The sequence below is a fragment of the Capricornis sumatraensis genome, chromosome 14, assembly GCF_032405125.1.
Source record: "Capricornis sumatraensis isolate serow.1 chromosome 14, serow.2, whole genome shotgun sequence".
Lineage (NCBI taxonomy): Eukaryota > Metazoa > Chordata > Mammalia > Artiodactyla > Bovidae > Capricornis > Capricornis sumatraensis.
Window position 1 is genome coordinate 74,283,082 of NC_091082.1, and position 22,079 is coordinate 74,305,160.

Below are 22,079 nucleotides of genomic sequence, written 5' to 3' on the forward strand. Positions count from 1 at the left end.
ATTTAAGGATGCAGTGTTCTAATTTGATTCCTGTTAAATGCTCTGTTTTCACATGCTGCTGAACTTTTTTGCTTTAGTTGAACTGTTCAGAACAGTCATCAACTATCTTATCAGCTAATGACAGTAGCCCTGTTGGTCAGTATTGTCTATCAGAATCTTAGGTTCAGGAAATGTTTTCAAGTTTTTTCCTCTAATAGTGCTTTTAAGAGGAGTTCATAGTTAACATACTAGAGTGGATACAGTGGAGGGAAACAGGTATACACACACAAACCTGGAAGTCAAGAAATAAAAATGGAAAACACATTACTATGGACAGAGCACATAGTTGTTATTATTCTGAGATGAAATATTCTGTGATGTTAGCATGCTTTACTTTTGTTTACTTTTTTATTCCTTTTCAGTGCCCCCATCAATTTTTGGCAGCAGTGACATGGTGGCAGTGGTGGTTAATAACCTGGTGAGGTTAGAGTGTGAAGCCAGAGGCATCCCGGCCCCAAGTCTGACCTGGCTGAAAGATGGGAGCCCTGTCACTAGTTTTGTTAATGGGATACAGGTACTCCATGTCATTTCTTAAGGCAAATCTACCATCTCACTATTCAGTCCATGAAGTCTGAACCATAAAAGGAACTTTCAGAACAAGGATTCACAAATGTTATCCAAAAATGTACACATATACATCTATAAATATGGACACACAACTGGGATTTCTAGACAGTTCATTAAAAGCTCAGTATGTCTAAGAGTTCCCTTGTCTCATATATAGTTCTGTATTTTGACTGTTGTTTTAGGTACATCTGCTTCCCTATTCCCACTGTCTGGTATGACCGTAAGAGATACCCTATACAAAGAAATGTTCATCAATGACAGAAGCAAGAATTTCCTGGTAGACGTTATATTTAAATTTCTGAAAATAATAATAAATCAGAGAACCATCTAAAGTGTAGTCACTTCTACTAAAACATCATATCAAGAAAAATGGAAAAAGACAACATCATGAGAAATGAAATTTGAGTCTGAGAACAAAATTTAAGTACTTCGCACTGACTCAAAATTTGAGATACAAAAAGACATATATCCCATTTAAAGTGTACTTTAATCTTGTTTTGCCTTGAAGAAGGCATAGTTATTCCACCCTTCTGTTTCTTGAGCTTTTCTTGAAAATCCTTTGCTTGCGGAATTTGGGATCATAGACTATCCAGAGTTAATGTCAGTATTTTTGAGGTACAGCTATGTCAATGGAATAAAAGGGCTATGAGTGTGACTAATTAATTTGACTGCTATTACAGTGTTAATTTTAACTTCTTAACTGTTCTCCCAAGGAAAAATTAGGAGGAGGATTAACTCCTCTTATTCCCACTTCTCATCGTTCTCCCCTGGTGGCTTTCTCTCTTTCTGTAGTAAGCACAGATAAAGTTGAATCTTCACTTGATCATGTATGTGGAGAAGTTGTTTTCAAGTGATTATTGCCAGCTTTGGTTCTATTTTCTGTCCTCCTCCATGGAGAAAATGAGGAGATTGAATGATGCTTGCTCTCTTTAAAATATCCAGGAAGAAATCCTTCTAGAGGCAAATGTTTGATTGATTAAACTCAGAAAATAATTGAAAAAGTATGTTTATGCCTACCCTTCTCAGGAGCCATGTTGGCTATTTAGTGTTCTGTTCTTTGATAGGTTCTGTCTGGGGGCCGCATCCTAGCATTGACCAGTGCACAGATCAGTGATACCGGGCGATATACCTGTGTGGCAATAAATGCTGCTGGGGAGAAACAAAGGGACATTGACCTCAGAGTATATGGTGAGACATTTTAATGATTATTTCTGCTCTGAAATAGCTGTGTTTAAGTCCTGAGATCATTGACATAGTTGAGTGTTTTTGACAATGGAGAGCTATGAACAATGGAAGTGAAGTTATAAGGTTAACAGAATCAGTTTCACCCTTTCTGCCTCATATTTGACTTTGACTCATTTTCCCTTTTTGAACTTCTGAGAATGAAAATGCATACAAAGATATGATCTTCTCACTAAAGGAAGTTCCTCTTTAAGTAGCTCTCTTGATCAATTCTATTTGAAGCCTAGATTTCCTTACCTTTTAATTATGTGTACAATCAGCATATTTTATAGTTAATACTATGTCTATGAATTAAAGGATTATTTGGGAAGCAAAAGTTGAGTATAAATTAGGCAAAATTCAAGTTTTTTTCCTACCTGTGATGCAGCTGTAATATACAAAAGGAAAGGTCTGATTCTGTCACACCAAAAAGTCCCCAAGATGAAATTGCGGTCTCATTGGCCTCCATTCATAGATTACACTTGTCATTTCACATTTTAGTATACCTTTGCATTTAGGACTTTTTCAGGTTTGTTTTTTTCTTCTTAGTGTCTCATTTGCAATTATATTTTTGCTTCCTGGAATAATGGATTCTTCTGCGTCCCTCAAAGAGTATCTGTTTAATGCAGGCCTTTTCTTCTAGATCCTACCTCAGTTCTAAAGAATTCATTCCTTTTAAAATAAATATTTTAAAATGTATTATTTTTTTAACCTCCAGGCCATGTGAATTGATGTGCCTTTTTGAATTCGCCAAAAACAGAGTCATCACAAATAACTTTGACTTTGACTTAATAAGTCTTAATTTTTTTTAATTAAAAGGCCCCTCGTGACAACATAGATACCATACATATCTAATTAAGCTAAAAAACCCCAGTTGGCATCAGTAAACTATCCGTAATTTGTATGCATCCCCCATTTTTGTTGCTTCTGCAGTTGACATGTGTGGGTATTCAGCCTCCAGGTTTGTTGGTGCTCTTTGTCTGAGATAACAGAGATTCTAAAATGCCCAATCGCAAGAAACTCCTTCCCTTAATGGATCACTTTTATGCTTTATGAAGAATTGGAATGTTTCCAGTCTAAACTGTTTTTAGAGGATGATTCATCAGTTTAAGTTTGTGACACAATAGCTCCTTCAGTCATGAGCAAGCCAAGCCCAGGATTGCCATTGGTATTCACTGGGTTTTAGTTAACACTGAAAATCTGGCCTTGGCTTTTTCCATTTCTGCATTGATTAATGTCAAAAGTGGACTTGAGAGGTGATAGAGAGTTGATATTTTCCAGGAGTTGTGAAGATGTGCATGACTATTCTTTAAGATTTTGTTAAGATACTCTCATACAAGTCTTTTAGTCCAGAAACCAGACTCCCTCTGTAGTAAGTCAAGAGGCTAGCTGACATGAACGTGTGTTTGAAAATGTGTGTGTTTAGTAGCTTGCTACGCTTATATATTTCACATGTTAATGAAGTATCAAATTAAAACATTTAAATTTGAAATTAGCCTCCAATCTACCCTCTACTATTTATATTATGCCCCTGCATTAGATTCCTAAATTTGTGGTATTAACTTTGGCAACCTTGGGTTGGTTTGTTGCTCATGGCCAAAGATAAGTTCAGATTCACATTATAGAGTGTAGGGGTGTAAAAGGAGCACATACTGGATAAAATAGCTATCCCTACAGTTACAAGAATAGTAACCGTTTCTCCTTGGTATAAATTTGGAGGATGCTTTACTGTATTCTGAAGTGCTGAAACAAGAGAATTGAGGTTTTATTTTTTTTCTTTATTATTATTTTTTAATATAAATTTATTTTAATTGGAGGTTAATTACTTTACAATATTGTATTGGTTTTGCCATACGTCAACATGAATCCGCCACAGCTATACGCGTGTTCCCCATCCTGAAACCCCTCCCTCCTCCCTCCCCGTACCATCCTTCTGGGTCGTCCCAGTGCACCCAGCCCCAAGCATCCAGTATGATGAGAATTGAGTTTTTAAATGATTTCGATTCCTGTAGTTTCCTTTAACCTGAATCTCAGAGAGCTTTCTTAGCAATCACACATTCCCCAGCATCTCCACAAGCATAACCCCATGGCAATTCTGACTTGATTACTTATGTGTCAGAGGCATAATGCACAGGATGAGAAACAGGCCCAATATACCCGTTCCTAAGCAGTATGACTGCAAAGCAGAATAGAGATATCATCTAAGAAACCCAGGAATCTAAAGGGTGGAAGCTTTTCTCTTCTCAGACTAAACAAGAAGTTGGAAATGAAAGACAGGGCAGAAAAAAATAGATGGGCTTTGGTAATATGTATCCTCAACTATAATTAGATTTGCTTTAATTTATGTTAAGGAACAAATACTCTTTTGTTTTTATATTTTTCCTGTCAGTGTTAAAAACTTGATTTCCTTTGGAGCTTGACTCACTCACTTAGCTGTGAGAAAAGTAATTAAAGGAAAACTATTTGGAAATTAACATTCCGCTCTCTTGAATTATTTCTGACATTTACGTCTACAAGCAGTCCTGAAGAATCCATGCTCTTTTATAAAGTCTACAAGTAATCTAAGATAAACATGTTTTACATAGTCATGGAGCTTCCCTTGTGGCTCAGCTGGTAAAGAATCCACCTGCAACGCCGGAGACCTGTGTTCAAACCCTGAGTTGGGAAGATCCCCTGGAGAAAGAAAAGGCTACCCACTACAGTATTCTGGCCTGGAGAATTGTATGGGGTTTGCAAAGAGTCAGACACGACTGAGTGACTTTCACTCACACAGTCATGGTACATTTTTATCCAGAGACCAGACTTTTCCTGAAATTATTTCCAAGCTATGAAATATGCTGTTCTATTTAGGACTCTTTATGCAAAGTCTGGTGAAGATATATATTTTTTCATAATAGAAGATGGCACTCGTGCTCATTTTGCTGAGATTATAGAAGTTTTCATCTCAGACTAGTTGCGTATCTTTTTCTGTTGTCTCACATGTTAAAAATAATCCCACTCTTTTCTGTCACCGCAGACAAATTTAAGCTGATGGAGAGCCAGTATCTGTGTGTGCTATTAAATTTAGCAGAATGGACATCACAGATCTCTGCCCAAATGCTCCACTGGTCTGTTCCAGCCATTGTGCATGAAATTTCTTTTGTTAGCATCAATTCCTTTGGGTTTAGCACAAGTCCTGCATCCAGAAAAAGCATAAGAAAGTACCCTCTAGTTTGTATGCCTTTTCCTGTGTAGCAGAGAAATCTCCTGGTTACAGAAAAACATGTTACTAGCTAAAGTCCATTGTCATTTTGCCACATGCAGCGGTGTCAAGTCAGAAGCAATGGCTAACGGGCTGTTAAAATGTTCTTTACCACAAGCACCTTATTCCTCCCAATGCATTTGGAAGAATCCTTTAGGATTCATTTCAGTGAAACTTTGCCTTTCTTGTAAAAACAAAAACAAAAAACTACAAATATGGCATGTTTCTTACAATCCTAAATAGTTATAGAATTTAGTGAGAAATGGCCGGGCAAATTCCCCTTTGTGCTTTTTTGGAGTCGCCCTTTAATAACAGACCTGATTTCAGTATTAGTTCATGTCTTTGAATTATTATAAATACAGGCCTGAAAGAGGCCTTGAGAGCTTATGAAGCCCACCCTCTCATTCTTGGCAGGGCTGTACCTAGACCATCTAAGACAAATGATTGTTTACTCTATTTTTTAATATACCCAAGGGAAGGCGATTCCTTAAACTCCTCCAAGAACATATTTCAGCATCTGACAAGCCTTATAGCCAGGGAATTCTCATTTTAATCTCATTAAAATTTCAACTCATTTCTTCTTTTTATGTAGCTGTGTGTTGTGCAGCTGGTCACTGATTTAGTTATCCCACATGGCCTTTATTCCATAGAATCATGTTATTTCACATAAGGTCTTACCTGTCACCCATCTTATATTTTGCACGCTGAGAGGTGGGACAGGATGATCCCTTTCAACTCGATTTTTATTTTGCCTCTATGTGTATGAAATTTATTTTATTTTGCAAAAAAATATATAAAAATAAGCATCAAAAATATATTTGCTTTTAATTCATTGTTATTTCCAAAATATTTCATGAGTGATTTAATACTTTGAAAATCTTAAGGGGTGACTTCGAGTTCAAGAAGTTTCTTAAATGGGCACTTGGTGAGAACTTCCAGTTCTAAAACTTTTTTCCACGAAAAGTTAGTGAAAAACTATTTTTGTTCAACAGGAACACTTTAATCAGTGACTTATGAACACTTGATTCTGAACCAAGTGATGCAAAGAGGGTATGCTAGAATTACTGTGATCCTACATCTTAAAAGCACTAATAAAGTTATTCAGTGTATGTCCTGATGATTAATAAAGATAAGCAGTGTGCTGGCCTCTTTTATCCTGAGGGAAAACCCATCTTTCACTTAGTTGCACCAAATATTATGGGAGAAGAACAGAACGTCTCTGTCCTCATTAGCCAAGCTGTGGAGCTGCTATGTCGAAGTGATGCTATTCCCCCACCGACTCTGACCTGGTTAAAAGATGGCCGCCCCTTGTTGAAGAAGCCAGGTCTCAGTGTTACTGAAAATGGGAGTGTGCTAAAGGTAAGGCTACAGACTCGTTTACTTCTTTTATTTCTAAGATCATCGCTTTAATATTACTCCTATCAAAATAGTACAGTGTTAAACTTTACAAGTATCCTACTAAATTTATCCTCTAAAATTCTAGGAACCCTTTTGAGGTTTGTGATATTTTTTCTAATTTATGCCTAGTAAGATTTAAATATTTGAATGTCAATTCATATTTGAAGGCAGAAGCCATTCAAACAATGCTTCTAGCAAAATATGATAGAAACATTCTAAGGAATGCATCATTTCAGTCATCCAACCAATCAGCGAATACCCATTCTAGGTGCTCTGCAGAGGGATGCAATAAAGAATGACACATTTATGCAAAATTTTCCAATTCTATATAAATATGTATATCCTATATATATACATATAAAATTATTTCCAATTTTATATAATATATGAAAATCTAGCAGCCTAATTGAAAAATGCAGCTAAGTGTTATAAGGCTCTAAGTTACTTATCCAGTGGATGATACAGACAGTACATTTGGGAAAGATAGCAAAAAGTAAGGTTATGGTTGCCTAGAATAGTCTTGGATGGCTATTTGGCTTTTTATGGGGAGATGGGACAAAAGACCTGATTGTGACCAGCAAGTAAACTCATGATACTGAAACAATTTAACAAAGTAAATTTTGGAAATAATGTTGACAGGGCTGATTTGAGTGAAATAAGAACTAAAATGGAAGGTCAGCCTAAGGAATTAGGATTCAGGAAGCTAACAGGCCACTGGAATGTTTATAAAATCCTCATAATAACCCTATGTGGAATTGAGAGAATGGCTAAGTAATCTGCCCACAGTTACTAAGTGGCAGAAATGGGATTTGAATATAAAAGTATAACTTCAGAATCCATGCTGCTAACCACTACACCACATGGCTTCTTGATAAAAGAAAGTTTTCACTGTCAAACAGAGTCTTGAGAAGTGAATGAAAATTGTCAGCATGAAGGGAAGCTAAGAAACTTCCACAAGCAGAAGTATAAGAGAGAGTGGGAGGGAGCGTGAATGTGTGTATCAGAGGCAAGAGAATGGACTCTTTCAAAATTACAGTCCTGTAATGATGGAGTCACTGATGGAGGAAGTAAGATAAGTCAGTTGAGTTATAGAGGGAAAATAAAGGCCAAAAGTGCTGCCTTTTCTCAGAAGCAGAGCCTAGAGTTCTAGAAAGCAGCTAGAATTCTCAAACCTCAGCACTGACTGAATGATGGAGGGAGATGATTATATTAACATAAGTCCCAGCACTGCTCAGGGAGAGCTGTACTTGATTAGAACTGTCTTAGCAATTTCAGTGAGTGGAGGAGTTCATTTCTTCAGAGCACAGATCCCAGTGGAGTTGGGAAGCCAGGAGAGAGGGAATGAAGAAATCCTGGGATCCACTGACTCTCCACCAACAAGGCCACCCAGGCACCCTGGAATGTATGGGTCCAGAGGAAGGGATGTAGGGAGAAGACTTCTTGGAAATGAGAACTAGTGAAGACTAAATACTTTCAGTGATAACTGCAACACCAGTGATTCACCCTCGTTTGAATATTCTAGCAATTGATTTCAAAGTTAGCTGTCAATTACATATTATTTGTTATACCTCTTATAGTATCTTATATTATTTACACCTTGTTTATCATTAAACTTTTTTATATTCACATGCTTTATATTATCAGCTAGATTGCAAACTCAAGGCAGAAACCATATATTACGCTATATTTCTTAGTATCTTCTATCAGTAGTACCTAGTACAAGATTCTCAATAACTGCTGAAAGGTCTATGAATAAATGATGGATAAGTATTCATGTATGTTGCAGATAAATCTATGGAAAATATTTACTGATATTCAATTATCTACCAAGCACCAAACTTGGTACTAGGAGTTTAAGACTAATTGAGTATAATGGTTGACTTGAAGGAGCTTTTAAACGTCATATAGAAAGCAATAGAGTAAGGGTGTTATTTTACTGAAGAGTGTCCTGGACATAAAAAAATTGTATATTTAAAGCCATAAATAACTCATTCAAAGGTTAATTGTGGGGGGTTTTTTGGTGCTATTTTATCTTAATCATATTTAAAAGACCTTTCTACACCTTCAACCACTAAAGTTAATGAGATTAAAACAAGGTATGATGTAAGTGATAATTGTTGAATCTTGATAAGTATTGAATGTGGATAATGAGCATATAGCTATCAATTTTATTGGATTTGCCAAAAAGTTCATTTGAGTTTTTCATAACATCTTAAGTAAAAAACAGACCAAACTTTTTGGCTAACCCAATACTATTTTCTCAACTTTTTATGTTTGAAAACCTTCAGAACAAATGAAAAATCAGGGATCACAAGCAACATTAATATAAAATCCCAATTAATTACAAAATATAAACTGTGGTTTCAAAGCATGATTTTGGTTTTAGATTGAAGATGCTCAGGTTCAAGATAGTGGTCGCTACACTTGTGAAGCCACAAATGTTGCAGGAAAAACTGAGAAGAACTATAATGTCAACATTTGGGGTAAGTGAGATCAACCCTTAAATGATTCAGCTTGTGGTCTGACCTTTCATTGTTTGTATCAGTTCTTAAACTGACAACCACATAAATAATACATAGATGATATTAATTAATATGTTTAAATGATGCTGAGCTGTCCTGAATATCAGCTTACATACTTAATTCAAGGGCAACTAAATAGATTTCCTGAACCTAAGTATGTAGATCACTGTAACTTTGATGTTCTCCTCTCCTGACTGATTAACATGCCCTCTAGCTTAGAGCCAGGATATGCTAATGATTGAGCATTCTTCGTGAGCAGAGAGCATGTTGGTTAATTGAAAATGTCAGAAGGTCAGATTATGTATGTGAATTTAGCCTCTGAGAAAGACAGAGAGCATGTGCAGTTGGGGAGGGAGATGAGGTTACTCTGCTGACGAATGTGAAATGCTATACTCACTTGAAGTTTTAAAAAGTTAGTAAGATAATTTGTTTGTTACTAAGATAGTTTTTAGGAATAATTGCAACTTTTATGTTAGCTGTGGTTGTCTGCCAGTTGTTAAAAAGTGTTCCCGTTTCCCAAATAATCAACTTTTAAGTACTTGTTTACATTCATTTATAACATATTAAGCACTATTAATTTTGATTATATTTGTTTAAACATTTTAATTATTGAGGTAATGACACGAAATATAACTTTGGTTATAAAAGTTAATTAAAAACCACATTTTAAAATAAAAATAAGTAGAGAAAGTAATCTGATTCCAATGGAGAACAACTATTGTTTAAACCTACGCATTTACTTAGAGAATAGCTTAATTATAAATTGTTACTATCATTTTAAAAAAATCTTGAAAATTATGAGAAGTGTAATCATTTATCCTATAAAGGAATTCATTTACTTTTAAATACTAAAATTTATTATGTACTAAATTTATATTTATTACATATTAGTTGCATATTGAGCTTCCTAGGTAGCTCAGTGGTAAATAATCCACCTGCCAAACAGGAGACGCAGGATCAATCCCAGTGTCAGGAAGATCCTGTGGAGGGGAAATGGCAACCCATTCCAGTATTCTTGAATGGGAAATTCCATGGACAGAGAAGCCTGGAGGACTATAATTCATGGGGTTGCAAAAGAGTCAGACACAACTTAGTGACTAAACAACAAGTTACATATTATTAATTTCTCTTCCTACTTCTTTCCATCCTTTTTCTCCCTCTATGTTTCCTTTACTTCCCTTCTCTTATTTCTCTCAAGTGGGAAAAATATTCATATACGTCCCAACATGGACAAGACATTGCTAAGTGTTATCAAGTAAAGTTTGAAAAAAGAAGTGAAAAGGAAAAATTTGGAGTGATGATCAATTAGAAAGTGAGGTGAAGAATTCACTTTTAAAAAATTGTACAAGAAAATATAATTTTATTTTTAGTTCTTCATATTTCTAAAGTTTACTTTATTGAAATACAGTTGATTTATCAGTCAGTCCAGTTCAGTCACTCAGTTGTGTCCGACTCTTGGCGACCCCATGGACTGCAGCATGCCAGGCCTCCCTGTCCATCACCAACTCCTGGAGTTTACTCAAACTCATGTCCATTGAGTCGGTGCTGCCATCCAACCATCTCATCCTCTGTCGTCCCCTTCACCCCCTGCCCCCAATCCCTCCCAGCATCAGAGTCTTTTCCAATGAGTCACTTCTTCGCATCAGGTGGCCAAAGTATTGGAGCTTCAGCATCAGTCTTTGCCATGAATAGTCAGGACTGATTTCCTTTAGGATAGACTGGTTGGATCTCCTTTCAGTCCAGGGGACTCTCAAGAGTGTTCTCCAATGCCACAGTTCAAAAGCATCAATTCTTTAGTGCTCAGCTTTCTTTATGGTCCACCTCTCACGTCCGTACCTGACTACTGGAAAAACCATAGCCTTGACTAGATGGGCCTTTGTCAGCAAAGTAACATCTCTGCTTTTTAATGTGCTGTCTAGGTTGGTCATAGCTTTTCTTCCAAGGAGCAAGCATCTTTTAATTTCATGGCTTATTGCTTAGAGAGAGTAAAAAGAATATGTATAGAAGAGTACTGTGCAGAATGACTCTCACGTACCATGTAAGAAAGGAGACAGAAAAAGAAATCCCAGATGGGAAACAGTTGGAACATTTGTCAAAGAGGTAGGAATAAAACTGGGTATAACTTCTATTGTGGAAACCCAGGACAGTGTTGTTCCCAGAAGAAGAATGCAAACAGGAAATAGGTTGGACATATATATATGAATGGGTAAATGAATGCATAATGGCACACACTGAAGAGAAGTCCAATGAGACATAAACTACAAAGTGTACTTAAGAGATGAGTAGACCTGTGCCTCTTAAAGAGGAAAGCAGTAGACGTAAGAATGAATGATAAAGGAAAGTTGAGACTTTAAGACTGGATTCACTCAAAAATTACTTATGGTGTGACTCTGTGATCTGGGCACTGTGCCATGTGTAAGCATAGGTAGGTTCATAAGAAGGACAGTGACACTGGTCACACAGAACTTAGGGTCTGCTGGTGTAGAAACAGCTTTCAGAAGATTGTTAAAATTGTCTCCTAAGAGTTATCACAGGAGATTTTTTGGGAAGACATAGCAGGGGGCTGGTGACATCTAACTGAGGTTTTAAGGATGAGTAGGTGTTAGCTCTCTGAAGATGAACATTGTCTGTATTCAACGAATGAAACAGCATTCACTGTGGAGCTTAGTGTGGCTCAGAGGAGAATAAGAAGATATAATATTAGGTAGGAAAGATTAAAAGGGGCATATAGAAGAGGAACTCTAAAATCAATTTTAAAAGTATGGATTTGATTCTCAAGGTGATACATCACCACTAATGGAATTCAAAGGAGGACTGGGGCATTCAGATTTGTATTTTAAGAAGAAAGCCAGTAAACTAGTTTTTTAGTATTAAATTAATGAAGTTTTTTAAGAAATTGAATTAATAGAATTGGTTGATTACATTGAGAGGTATGGAAACTGGAAAGGGTAAAAGATGGATGTTGGTTTGGGCTGATCAGCTGGCCTGTGTGGACAGTAACGTCCTCCCCTTGGAAAGGGAACAAAGGTTCAGTTTAGGACAAGTTGAGTTTGAGAATCCCTCTAAGGCACCCATGTTGAGATATTAAGTAGACAGATATAAAGATGGTCAGCATCATTGATTATTAGACAAATGCATATTAAAACTATTAAGGAGATATCACCTCACACCAGTCAGAATGGCCATCATCAGAAAATCTACAAATTAATGCTGGAGAGGGTGTGGGGAAAAGGCAACCCTCCTACATTGTTGGTGGGAATGTAAACTGGTGCAGCCTCTATGGAAAACAGTACAGAGGTTCCTTAAAAAACTAAAAATAGAGCTCCCATCTGATCCAGCAATCCTCCATCTGGGCATATAACTGGAGAAAAATGTGGCTCAAAAGGATACATGCTTACAAGTGTTCATAGCAGCTCTATTTACAATAACCAAGACACGGAAGCAACTTAAATGTCCATTGACAGATGAGTGGATAAAGAAGAAGTAGTACATGTATACAATGGAGTGTTGCTCAGCCATTTAAAAGAATGAAATAATGCCATTTGCAGCAACATGGAGGGACCTGGTGAACTTATTTACAAAACAGAAACAGACTTAGAGAATGAATTTATGGTTACCAGGGGGAAGTGAGGGTGCAAAGGGTAGATTTGGAGTTTGGGATTGACATGTACACACTGCTGTATTTAAAACAGAACAAATTTGGAAAACTCAGCAGTGGCTACAGGACTGGAAAAGGTCAGTTTTCATTCCAGTCCCAAAGAAAAGCAATGCCAAAGAATGCTCAAACTACCACACAATTGCACTCATCTCACACGATAATAAAGGAATGCTTAAAATTCTCAAAGCCAGGCTTCAGCAATATGTGAACCGTGAATTTCCTGACATTCAAGCTGGTTTTCGAAAAGGCAGAGGAACCAGAGATCAAATTGCCAACATCCGCTGGATCATGGAAAAAGCAAGAGAGTTCCAGAAAAACATCTATTTCTGCTTTATTGACTATGCCAAAGCCTTTGACTGTGTGGATCACAAGAAACTGTGGAAAATTCTGAGAGAGATGGGAATACCAGACCACCTGATTTGCCTCTTGAGAAACCTATATGCAGATCAGGAAGCAACAGTTAGAACTGGACATGGAATAACAGACTGGTTCCAAATAGGACAAGGAGTGCGTCAAGGCTGTATATTGTCACCCTGCTTATTTAACTTCTATGCAGAGTACATCAGGAGAAATGCTGGGCTGGAGAAGCACAAGCTAGAATCAAGATTGCCGGGAGAAATATCAATAATCTCAGATATGCAGATGACACCACCCTTATGGCAGAATATGAAGAAGAAAAAGAGCCTGTTGATGAAAGTGAAAGAGACAGTGAAAAAGTTGGCTTAAAGCTCAACATTCAGAAAACGAAGATCATGGCATCTGGTCCCATCACTTCATGGGAAATAGATGGGGAAACAGTGGAAACAGTGTCACACTTAATTTTTCTGGGCTCCAAAATTGCTGCAGATGGTGATTGCAGCCATGAAATTAAAAGATGCTTCCTCCTTGGAAGGAAAGTTATGACCAACCTAGACAACACATTAAAAAGCAGAGACGTTACTTTGCCAACAAAAGTCCTTCTAGTCAAGGCTATGGTTTTTCCAGTGGTCACGTATGGATGTAAGAGTTGGACTATAAAGAAAGCTGAGTGGTGAAGAATTGATGCTTTTGAACTGTGCTGTTGGAGAAGACTCTTGAGAGTCCCTTGGACTGCAAGGAGATCCAACCAGTCCATCCTAAAGGAGATCAGTCCTGAGTATTCATTGGAAGGACTGATGCTGAAGCTGAAACTCCAATCCTTTGGCCACCTGATGTGAAGAGATGACTCATTTGAAAAGACCCTGGTGCTGGGAAAGATTGAGTGCAGGAGGAGAAGAGGATGACAGAGGATGAAATGGTTGGATGGCATCCCTGACTCAATGGACATGGGTTTGGGTAGACTCCGGGAGTTGGTGATGGACAGGGAGGCCTGGTGTGCTGCGGTTTATGGGGTCGCAAAGAGTCAGACACGACTGAATGACTGAACTGAACTGAACTGGATTTACCTGGAGATTATCATACTAAGTAAAGTAAGTCAGACAGAGAAAGTCAAGTATCACGTGATATTCTTTGTATATGGAATCTAAAAAATGATACAAATGAATTATTTACAAAACAGAAACAGACTTAGAGAATGAATTTGTGGTTACCAGGGGGAAGTGGGGGTGCAAAGGGTAGATTTGGAGTTTGGGATTGACATGTACACACTGCTGTATTTAAAATAGGTAACCAATAAGGATCTACTGATAAATTAATTTTTAAAATCTAGTCAGATATAGGAGTCCAGATCTCAGACACTATCTGCATTACAGATACATGTTTGCAAATATTTGTATTAATGTAAGTGATACTCACTCATGGGAATGAGGGGAATTTGATTTGGAGGTCATGGATTTATAGTTGGTGGCAATCTGTGTTGCTGTCATTTTCTTCTGTAGATATTTCATGTGTGGTATAGGTTATGACAGAGTATAGGATTTATCTCAAGAAATGGTATTGCCAAGTAGGAAACACAATAGTGTGGGACAGTTGCGAATATTGGCAGAAAACTAGTTGAAATTATTGAACATAAAATCAAAGCTGGATAGTGAAGTCAGTAATAAAAGAGTAGATAGTAGATTGGGCGGCTTCTGAAAGGTTTAAAGACTTGCCATTCAACTAGGTCATTGAATTGAGAGTTGGGAATACTTGAAGTGAAGGAGCTGTAAGGATAGGATGTGACCTACATTTATAAATTAATAGGAGAAATGTTCTAGATGGTGAAAAGTGTATGGCTTTTGATGGAGAAAGTGATGAGCAGATCAAGAAACTGAGTAGTCAGATGTTTAGACGTGGCAGTTGAGTTTATACAGAATGATGACAGGTCTTCAGTGTGAAGAGAAGGGATGGAAACAAGTACCAAACTGTTCAGTGAAGGAAAAAGAATGACAGGTTCACAGAGAGTGAAGAGAAAGAGAAAGGGAAGTAGATGGATGATATGAGCCTCAAAGGAATAGAGAGTTTCGTGGAGGTGGTTTAACAATGGCTGGAAGCTGCATTTGATGGTGAGGAGGATTCTCCCACTCCTCAACTCCCAGGAGCTTAGGAGAACAAGCATCTATCATGTGATAACACTGCAGCCAGAACAGTGTCCAAGGGGAGAATTTGGCCAGCACATGCAGACTCAGCCTCTTAGAGAAAAGTTTGGGTAGTCGATTCACTTTGAAGGTTCCAAGAAGAGGCTGGAGGCCAGTGGGGAGACAGATTGTGAAACCTAGGATTGGTAACATATCTGTTTCTTAGATCAAATTCCTCACCTCTGTTTTTCATTGTTTAGTTGCTAAGCCATGTCTAACTCTTGCAACCCTATGGACTGTAGCCCGCCAGCCTCCTCTGTCCATGGGATTTCCCAGGCAAGAATACTGTTGTGTGTTGCCATTTCCTTTTCCAGGGAGTCTTTTCTACCCGGAGATCGAACCCATATCTCCTGCTCGGCAAGCAGATTCTTTACCACTGAGCCACCTGGGAAGCTTGGCCTCTGTTCTTTACTTTATGTTGTGTGCCTGATGCTTTTTGATTCTGTTCAGCATCTGAGATATCAAAGCTCACAGGTGCAATTGGCTGGGTTAAGTTTAAACTTAATAGATGTCTTCATTTTTCAAATGTAACGTGTCTAAATATTCATAATATACTATATCATCTTTTTATGTTGCTCTGAGTATTTTGATAATTAAATGTCTGTGAAAATGGGAAATCTGCTATTATATATTCATTCTGTATCTTACAATTGGCTTTTAATGTGGTGTTGATATGTCAGCTTCAAGTGCTAGATTATTTCTTCATTCCTTTTGAGAGAGAACCTTTTTTTTTTTTATCATGCAAAGCATTAGGGAAATTTTATAATTGTTCTTAAAATAGTGTTTTTCCTTTTTAAAAAAAATCTTTCAGTACCACCAAATATTTCTGGTTCTGATGAAGTTGCTCAACTTACAGTCATTGAAGGACACCTCATTAGTCTATTGTGTGAATCAAGTGGTATTCCTCCCCCAAATCTCCTTTGGAAGAAGAAAGGTTAGTTTTCATCTTTTGACATTTATTTAAGTATAAATATTAAATAAATTCATGTTTAATTTGAAAAATATGCCAATTTATTAATAAACTCATTTGAAGTTTGCATACTAAAATATTACACAGCATACTTGTTTTATGCTAAATGTGCCAGATGGGATAATTCTGTACTGTCAAGGTGAAAATCTTCAGATTTGAGACTACTCACAAGAAGAAATTAATTTAAAGGGCAGCTATACTGATAACAAATCCAGCATTCAATTAACTATTTTTTTCTTCTTTAAAATCGGTTTAAAAATAATCTTCTAAAGTAAGCATTTTTTGGTCTATGTGACAGTTTTGTAATGTATGTTAAATTGAATTCTGAAGTTCAACAGATTTTCAGTTATTCATCAACAAATGTGTCTCCTTTAAGTACCAAATCTTCTAAATTTTTAGCTGATTTGAGAAATAATTTTTGTTTTACTTAGAGATTTTTTTAACATTTATTTTACCAAGTATGTTTTCTTTAAACACAATATTGATTGAAAGAAAAGTTTGCAGAAGATAGCCTTCTCTTCCTCCTCCTCTTCTTTCTCTTCCTCTTCTTCCTTTTTGCATAGATTATTATACAGTACCCTCTGCCTTTTGAGTATGTGAACAGGAAGTAAATAAATATGTATTTGTACTCATTAGAAATATATACACAAATACCTTATATGTTTGTTTCACATTCTGCCACTTGGTTTTTCTTGCAGGCTCCCCAGTGCTGGCTGATTCTGCAGGGCGAGTCAGAATTTTATCTGGAGGCAGGCAGTTGCAGATTTCAATTGCAGAAAAATCTGATGCAGGGCTCTATTCATGTATGGCATCGAATGTTGCTGGGACTGCAAAGAAAGACTACAGTCTGCAAGTTTATAGTAAGTTATTGATTAGCCAGGCTTTGGCACAATTTAAAAAAAAACAACAACTTTTCCATCCTTCTCTTTTATTTTTTCTTTATATCTTTAAGATTCAAAGTAGTATAGTTATATAGCTGGCCCTCCTTGGCCCTCCTTATCCATAAATTCCACATCCGTGGATTCAACCAACTGCATATCAAAAGTATTTTTTGCAATGTCCAAAAAATTTTTTAAAAAAAGCAAAACTTGAATTTTTCTGGGCATCAGGCAACTATTTGCATACCATTTACATTGTATTTACAACTATTTACATATCATTATAAGGTATTATAATCTCGTGATGATTTAAAGTGTAACAGAGGATGTTCAAAGGTTATATGTAAATGCTGTGCCATTTTCTATATAATGGACTTGAGCGTCCTCAGATTTTGGTGTCTGAGTCAGATCCTGGAACCAGTCCCCTCTGGATATGCGGGGATAGCTATCCCTCTCATGAGACCCACAAGTTTAAATTGTGTTGACATAACGAGAGAGCAGTTGTTTATTTCTAGCTAGTACTTATTCAGTTATACAGCTGTCAATTCTGCATCAACTTCCTGATGGCAGACTCACAGTGTGGCTGCAATTTGTTGGGGCAGTATGGTAGACGTGAAATGGGGAGAATGGCATTTTATCATCGGGCATAGTTACAGTATGTAAAAATGTCCCTTTTTTGTTTGTTTGTTTAACTTAAACTTTTATTTTGTATTGGGGTATAGCTGATTAACAAAGTTGTGACAGTTTTAGGTGAACAGTGAAGGGACTCAGCCCTACATATACATGTGTCCATTCTCCCCCAAATTCCCCCAAATATCCCATTTTAAAGATTCTTTAATTTATGTAAAATTTTAAAGTATTTAAAATATTTACATTAACCTCATTTAATCTCTACATGAACTGTGATATGAGACAAAAATATGGCCTCCCTTTTATATCAGTGAAAACTTAAGCCCAGAGAAGTTTTCATGACTAGCTGAGGTCATATGACTTGTGTATGACAGGATTGGCACTCGAACACAGGATTACTAACGTGGGTCCATTTTCCTTCCCACACACATATGTCTTTGAGTTCGTTTAATCGTCTTTCTTGGAATCAGGTTCCATTAGGTGAATTTAGCTGTAAGGTTACAGAATCTCTGGCCATCAGTGGCTTGAACAAATAGAGATTTGTTTTCTGACATAATGAGAAGCTGAGGTTGGCAGTCACTGGAGCTGGTCAGCATCTTACTTTTAGCAGGACAGGACAGGAGATCTAGGATTCTCCTGGTCCTTCTTTTGTGATCTCAAGATTCTTGTTTCTGTATTTGTAGTGACAAGTCCACATTGAGGGCAAAAAGAAGGGGAAGGGATGTTATCTTTCTCTTTTAGCAGGAGAGCAAAAAATTTCACAAATCTGCCCCCTCACTTTACCCCTGCCAGCAGACCTCTATTCAGATTTTTTAGGTCTACAGTGATTCGTTCAGTCACCACAATTTCTAACGATGGAGAAACAGTCTCAGTTTTTCTAACCCCGCTAGTGGGAGGAAGAAAGGAATTGGTAATGGACTTTGGGTCATGAGCTAGATTATCATACACATTTTAAATTAGTATTAGGAAGATGTACATAGGTTAGAGCTACAGGTGATGATAGTTCAAATATTTGTATAATGTCTCCAAAGCAGGAAAAGTAGCTAATGCAGCTTGCTTTCCTTACTCTACTGAGTTTAGGTATGAACCCATTTACAAACATTGGAGAAGAATGCCACCTCTCAATATGGCGATGCCATGACTATTAGTCCTAGGTCTTTGCTTTGCAGTTAATTTTTTGACATCAAAAATGAATTTAACTTTGCCTGATGAAAATTCTTATATAAGACTTGGACTTTCCAGGTGGTACAGGATAAAGAGTCTGCCTGCCAATGCAGGAGATGCAAGAGATGTGGGTTCGATCCCTGGATCGGGAAGATCCCCTGGAGAAGGAAATGGCAACCCACTCCAGTATTCTTGCCTGGAAAATTCCATGGACAGAGGAGTCTGGCGGGCTACAGTCCATGAGGTCAAAAAGAGTCGGACACGACTGAGCACAGCCCATACATCTGTACTATGCCTCATCTGAGGCAGATATTTCCTATTTCTTTTCTTTTTTTCCTTCCCCAGCTCGACCAACTATATCCAACAGTGGTAGCCACCCTACTGAAATCATTGTAACTCGAGGAAGGACCGTTTCCTTGGAGTGTGAGGTGGAAGGTATTCCTCAGCCAGCAGTGACCTGGATGAAAGATGGCCACCCTTTGACAAAGGGAAGAGGAATGGAAATAATGGCTGAAGGTCGTGTTGTGCAGCTGAAGAACGTTCATGTGTCGGACACAGGCCGTTATGTGTGTGTTGCTATGAATATAGCAGGAATGACTGACAGAAAATATGACTTAAGTGTACACAGTAAGTATAAAGAGGCTCCTTAAGTCTATTAACTGGCTGATATAATCTACAGCCTCCTGGATGGGAGATAGAGACCTCGGGTGTTGAGTGTTCTATTTATAGTCTATTATTTTTCTACTATTTGGAAAAGACCCTGATGCTGGGAATGATTGAGGGCAGGAGGAGAAAGGGGCAACAGAGGATGAGATGGCTGGATGACACGATCAACTCAGTGGGCATGAGTTTGAGCAAATTCCGGAAGATAGGGAAGGGACAAGGAAGCCTGGCATACTGTGTTCCTTGGGATTGCAAAGAGTTGGACACAACTTAGTGACTGAACAGCAACAATTTTCTACACACATACCACTTCTTTAGATCAGTCTCATCACTTATCATGCTATGCCTGACCTCCCTTTTCTTATTTTGCTGAAATAAGCATATATTGGATATTCTTTTAGAAAAGCACACTGTGAAGTCGATAATTATCTTCTTCAAATACTTTTGATCCAGTGCCATCCCAAGTAATATTCCTTGATTCTGTGTTTTCCACATTAGCTGACTTGATAAGTGTAACCCTAGATTCCTTACAGCTTACTGACTCAGCATTAGTTGTATTGAAATCAGGTTTAAACTTCTAAATAATGAGCATAAATGTCAGTAGGAATGGATCAGACACACATATACTTCTGTTTGTGTGTGACACCTATTTGTATGCATATAATTTGAGTTGGAGTTTTTAAATCTATAGAATCAATGGTAAATCTAATAGACTTAGTTTTGTGACTCAGTTCCAGTTAGAACATCCACAAAGTCCAGTATAGTTTGAGAGCAATGTGTGAGTCGAAGCTAATGATTGAAAAGAAATCAGTCTTATGTATCTTTTAGTTAGACTGTGGGGTTTTTTTTTCATTCTTTTTAACAGATGCTTATTACATTACTTGAATGTTTCATACTTTATTTGATCAATCCTCTAGGAAAGAACATTTAGGTCAGATGTATTAACAAGAGTGGCTGTCATAAAATTTCCTAGGCAAGACTGCTGTTGAGAAATCAAGATCTCAGATTATGATAAATTCCAGTTGACTCAGTGCTCTGCTTGCTTCAGTTCTGTGAGACCTTGAAAGCAGAGTACCACTGGCCCTGCTCTGCACAGAAGGAAAACATGATGGAGGGGTAACTTTCCCTGGACTACTGAGGGCCATATAGAGGCACTCAAGGCCTGTGTGTAGCCTTGTTCCCTCTCTCTTCTGGTGCTGGCTTAATTGGATTTTCATGCCAGTTCTCCTCTAACACAGCCCTTGCACTTGTCCAAGCCTGTATGGTCAGTGTGACCTGCCACCCCCTCCTCAGACTATCCTGACTGTACTCTGCTCTTGGCCCAAACGTGTCTTCTCAGCCTGCTTTGTGTGTTTCACATGTTTTCATCCACAAGGCACACTTGCCTTCTAGGAGCTGGTCACTCCAGTCTTCTCTAGGCTCCTGGGTCCCCCCTCTCTGCCCCTCTTAGTTGATCTCTGACTCTCAGGCAACTCCTTCACATTTTCACTTCCAGGACTGTCATAGTCATCGTCATCATCATCTCATTGTTGTCACTGTTTATTTTGCTAGTGTTGACCAGAAAATCATTTTTAAGAATAAACTATTTAGAATTTGGTACTTTGTCTTACAGCCCCTCCAAGCATCATTGGAAACCACAGGACACCTGAAAATATAAGTGTGGTGGAAAAAAGCTCAGTGTCCCTAAATTGTGAAGCTTCAGGAATTCCCCTGCCTTCAATTACGTGGCTTAAAGATGGGTGGCCTGTCAACCTTAGCAGTTCCCTGCGAATCCTCTCAGGTATTAAAAATTCTTGTAACTTGGTGATTGATCTGGTTAGCTTCCTGTGGCCACAGCTTCTCCTTAATTTCTCATATCTCCATGTTTTATTTTTTTCCTTTTTTGAGCTAACTGCTTACTATAATACCCACTGATCATATTAGAAAAAACTTTGGAATGACATCAGAAGCTATAGGACAATGGGGAAAATCTCTAAATATCTCTGATCCTTTTGAAAGAGTAGTCTTGGCACTTGATTATTACTTAATTCATGGGGATATCAGAGCATTCATGCTAGAATGAGTACAAACTAATTTGAAAAGTGAAAAATGAAGTACTGGAATTGAATCCAGAGCCTAGAGGGTATAATGTTATATAACGTATCTCCATATTCAAACAAAGTGTGTGAATTTATTCATGGCTATTCTAAGTGAGATTTGTATTTCCAAGATGGAATAGTTTCTTTTGAGCTAAGACTTTATCATTATTATAGAAGATACTCTGCTGATTCCTCATCTAATTATGTAGGAAAATCTATTATCTTATTCTTTATAGATCAGTGTAAGTGTGGCAAGAGATGTCTTGGGCCATGCCCCTGGAATTTACACTTGGCTCCTTTCACTAATGACTTGGATACAGACTAAGAAAATAATCTCTCCAAGTCTGTGGGTAATAAAAAGCAGGGGTACTTAGAAGAATACCTAATGTGTTGAATGAAGACATCTGAATTCAAACACATCTTACTCTGGAACTTCTGAATTAAACCTAACAAAATGAAAGTTAAGCAGACTCCTGTACTTGCTTTCAAAAACCAGTGATGAAAATTAGGGTGAGA

The 22,079-nt window shown here is 37.5% G+C and overlaps 1 protein-coding gene across 1 annotated transcript in view; it reads left to right on the forward strand.

Moving 5' to 3' along the window:
• Positions 1-22,079, forward strand: part of HMCN1 (hemicentin 1) — a 537,733-nt gene that overhangs the window by 346,211 nt on the left and 169,443 nt on the right. The window contains exons 39-46 of the mRNA XM_068985901.1: positions 402-553; positions 1,671-1,794; positions 6,252-6,427; positions 8,853-8,949; positions 15,992-16,114; positions 16,849-17,010; positions 19,168-19,449; positions 21,098-21,265. Of these exons, the coding sequence (XP_068842002.1) occupies positions 402-553; positions 1,671-1,794; positions 6,252-6,427; positions 8,853-8,949; positions 15,992-16,114; positions 16,849-17,010; positions 19,168-19,449; positions 21,098-21,265 (1,284 nt within the window). The remainder of the gene's footprint in view (positions 1-401; positions 554-1,670; positions 1,795-6,251; positions 6,428-8,852; positions 8,950-15,991; positions 16,115-16,848; positions 17,011-19,167; positions 19,450-21,097; positions 21,266-22,079) is intronic.